At 40.9% G+C, this 3248-nt stretch overlaps 1 protein-coding gene across 1 annotated transcript in view; it reads right to left on the reverse strand.

Moving 5' to 3' along the window:
• Window positions 1-3248, reverse strand: part of myo18b (myosin XVIIIB) — a gene marked incomplete at its 3' end in the record, with an annotated part of 75746 nt that overhangs the window by 12154 nt on the left and 60344 nt on the right. Inside the window, exon 23 of the mRNA XM_015400295.1 lies at window positions 2491-2634. Coding sequence (XP_015255781.1) covers window positions 2491-2634 — 144 coding nt within the window. The remainder of the gene's footprint in view (window positions 1-2490; window positions 2635-3248) is intronic.

Here is a 3248-nt window from a genome sequence, read left to right on the forward strand (position 1 = left end):
TTTTAGTCCGTGAGGCAGACACCCTGTCTACTTTTAAGGCTAGGCTTAAAACTTTCCTTTTTGATAAAGCTTATAGTTAGAGTGGCTCAGTTTATCCTGAGCTATCTCTATAATTATGCTGCTACAGGCTTAGACTGCTGGAGGACATGGGGACCCCTTTTTTCATTGTTCTGCTTCATTCTATCTCTATTCTCCCACTCTGCAGAATCTTAGTTCAATCTCTAACGTTCTGCTCTCTCTGTTTTTTCTCATAGCAGCTTCATCTGGTCTGTTCCCGTTTGGCTGTGACTCCATCCTGGACAGAAATATCAGCCATGCTGCTGCCATCAATACCTTTGTTTAGAGATGTTTGCATTTGGCCTGTTTTACACTATAGTTCCGTTTCTCTGACTGTAACTTGTGCAGCGTTCACACTGCAGGCCTTAATGCTCATTCCAATTTTTTTTTATATATAAAATTTTTTTGCATCGCCATTCACATTTTCAAATATATGTGACTTGTATGTGATCTCCTGTGTGAACTGCATTCATTGAGCTTAAGTGTCCAGCATGCGCAGTAGAGGACACAAAGCAAGTGTGTTCTGTGTTTACGGAAGTAAACATGGATGGTAGTGCTGGAGCGCATCTAGCAATCTTTCCCAACCTTTAAAACTTAATTTTTTCAAGATGTTTAAAAATAAAGACTGCCCTCAGTATTATCGTTCAACTTCACCATGCTTGTTTTTTTTCTTTCCGCCTCTGCCTAGCAAGACACAGAATGTTGACCTTTGTTGAGTATTAATGGCGTTCAGGTCGGATGAATGCAACCTGGCTGTTCAGACACAGGTCACATTTTGAAAGATCAGGTTTCTACAGATTCAGGATCACATAGCCAAGTGGCCTGGGTCGCATTGGAAAAATCGGATCTGTTGTTTAGACCGCCATGAAAAGATCAGATACAGATTGCATATAGGCACATAAAATTGATCTGGGTCACTTCAGGCTGCTGTGTGAACATAGCCTTAATGTATGTGCTATCTCTGCTTCTTTTTCTATCCCTGCTTCTGTCTCCTAGAACCCCAGTCGGCCTCAGCAGATGGCCGCTCACACTGAGCCTGGTTCTGCTGGAGGTTTTCTTCCTGTTAAAATTGAGTTTTCCTCTCCACTGTCGCTACAAGCAGTGGTGTTGTAGTGTCTCACTTACCTCCTCAATTCAAAGCTTCTGTCAGCTTTTAACTTGGCTGTAAAGCTATTATTTCATCTAACCACATCCAAAATGGTACTTTGCTGAATTGATGAATGTCTGACTACTCATCACCCTATTGAGTGGAGCAGTCATTGCTCACCACTTTAAAGTGGAAAGGAAACTAAACTAACTTCATTTATGAGATTGTGTCTTACTAATATAACAATTTTATCACAAATGAGAAAAATATAAAAATATAATTTTTATAATTTTTGGCCATCTTGTATTACTCAAAGTAGTGACTTTACACTGTAGGTTGATTCTGTTGCTGCCAGTTGAATTAATTGAAAATACCAGCGATACCTCACAACCATAAGACACTTAAGCAATCTGGTATAATGGAAAAGAAGATTAAATAAAAAACATTGCCATCCCATATGTTGCTGGACTCTCTAAAAAAATTTTGAGAGTCTGGGATAAACGCAAAATCCCAGTACATTTCAGACAAAACAAGATCCTTAAACAGAGACTAGTGCATCCTAAAGACATAACTCCCAAACCTAAGATGGGCGGAGTGGTGTATGCAGCTCAATGCAGTGGGGAATGCTCTGAGGAGAAAACCAAACAACCTCTCCAAAGAAGCATCGCCCAACACAGAAGAGCTACCTTCTCTGGACAAGACTCTACTACACCTTATGGACAAGGGACATTCTGTTGTTGTTTTGGGGAAATGAATGTTCAGATTTTAGACAAAGAAGACAGGTGGTTTGAAAGGGGTGTGGAGGAAACCATCTATGTTTAGAAAGAAAAACCAACCTTAAACAGAGGAGGTGGATTTTAGCTTTCAAAAACCTACAATGCAGCGATTGAGTTGATTCCTTCCTGCTATCATCGCAGCCCCAGACCAGACCAGAGCACCACCCTGTTCAGCCGAGCCTAATATTCCCTCTAACGACCACGCTTTACGAGACAAAGACATGTATCAGGTATTGCAGGCTAACAAACAAACCAAACGACCCCCATTCCTAAGGGGTGGACCCGTTCGTCCGTTTCAATCTGCATGTTTTCTAAGCCAACAAAAGGTTTTGTTATTGGTCCACTCTATAAAGCCTCTGGCTCAGCGCTATTTCTGACATTTTTGAATTGAAAAAGCTTCCTGGATGGGAAGCGAAAGGTCTTCAAACTTGGAAACAAAGTCCAGTGGATTGATTTTTAACCATTTTTGGAATGATTATGACCTGGAAGACTAAGATGATGACTAAATCCCATTGTTTGTGTAAAAACTCTTAAAAGTACATTGAACTGAAAATGTCCGATTGGACTTACCTCCTTGGCTCTGAGTCTTTCGTTTTCCATGTTGACATCAAGCAAAGGACGTACCCTGCAGAAAAGTTTCCACCAGCTCCATTTGGAGACAGTGTTCAAAACCCGTAGGTTCCTCTGCAGACATCTTACCGCCATCTGTTGTACCTGAAAAGACATATAATATAATCAAAATTTTTAAATTTTCTAATAAGTAATTATGGCTGCAGTAACAGTAAGGACCACAGCGTGGCAGTGAAGCAAAAGATTATCTTCTCTGATGTGTTTAAGGGTGGATCTAATGAAACTGAAGCACTGGGGTAACTGGGATACCTGCGGTTGCTCGACACGGTGCAAGACTCTGAGACAGAGCGACAGAGCGGGGGAGGGCAGCAAGTGACCGGTGTCTGAGACATCACTTCGGTTACATAGGTGCTAGGGTGCTAGAAGGACCTTTGTAATCTAGCACCCAGAGCACCCTGCTGTGGTTCATAATATTATCATGGCACTCTGTCCAAAAGCAGAAATATTCCTAGGACTAGGTGTATATTATCTATATACAGATAGAAACATTGATATCTTGTTTTCTATTCTCTCAGTGGACCTAGAACAAGTGAAAATGAACCAAGCATTGGCTTGTAGGATCGTAAAGAAAAAGGAGACAGAAAAACAGTATGATGATTGAATTAGAATTTCTTTAGGTAGAAATTGACAGAGCTGCCGTAGTTGTTCCTAGAATTTCTAAAAGGTGAATGGGAGGCAGATCTTTTAGTTATCAGGCT

Source organism: Cyprinodon variegatus, unplaced genomic scaffold (genome assembly GCF_000732505.1).
Source record: "Cyprinodon variegatus isolate N-32 unplaced genomic scaffold, C_variegatus-1.0 Scaffold1091, whole genome shotgun sequence".
Lineage (NCBI taxonomy): Eukaryota > Metazoa > Chordata > Actinopteri > Cyprinodontiformes > Cyprinodontidae > Cyprinodon > Cyprinodon variegatus.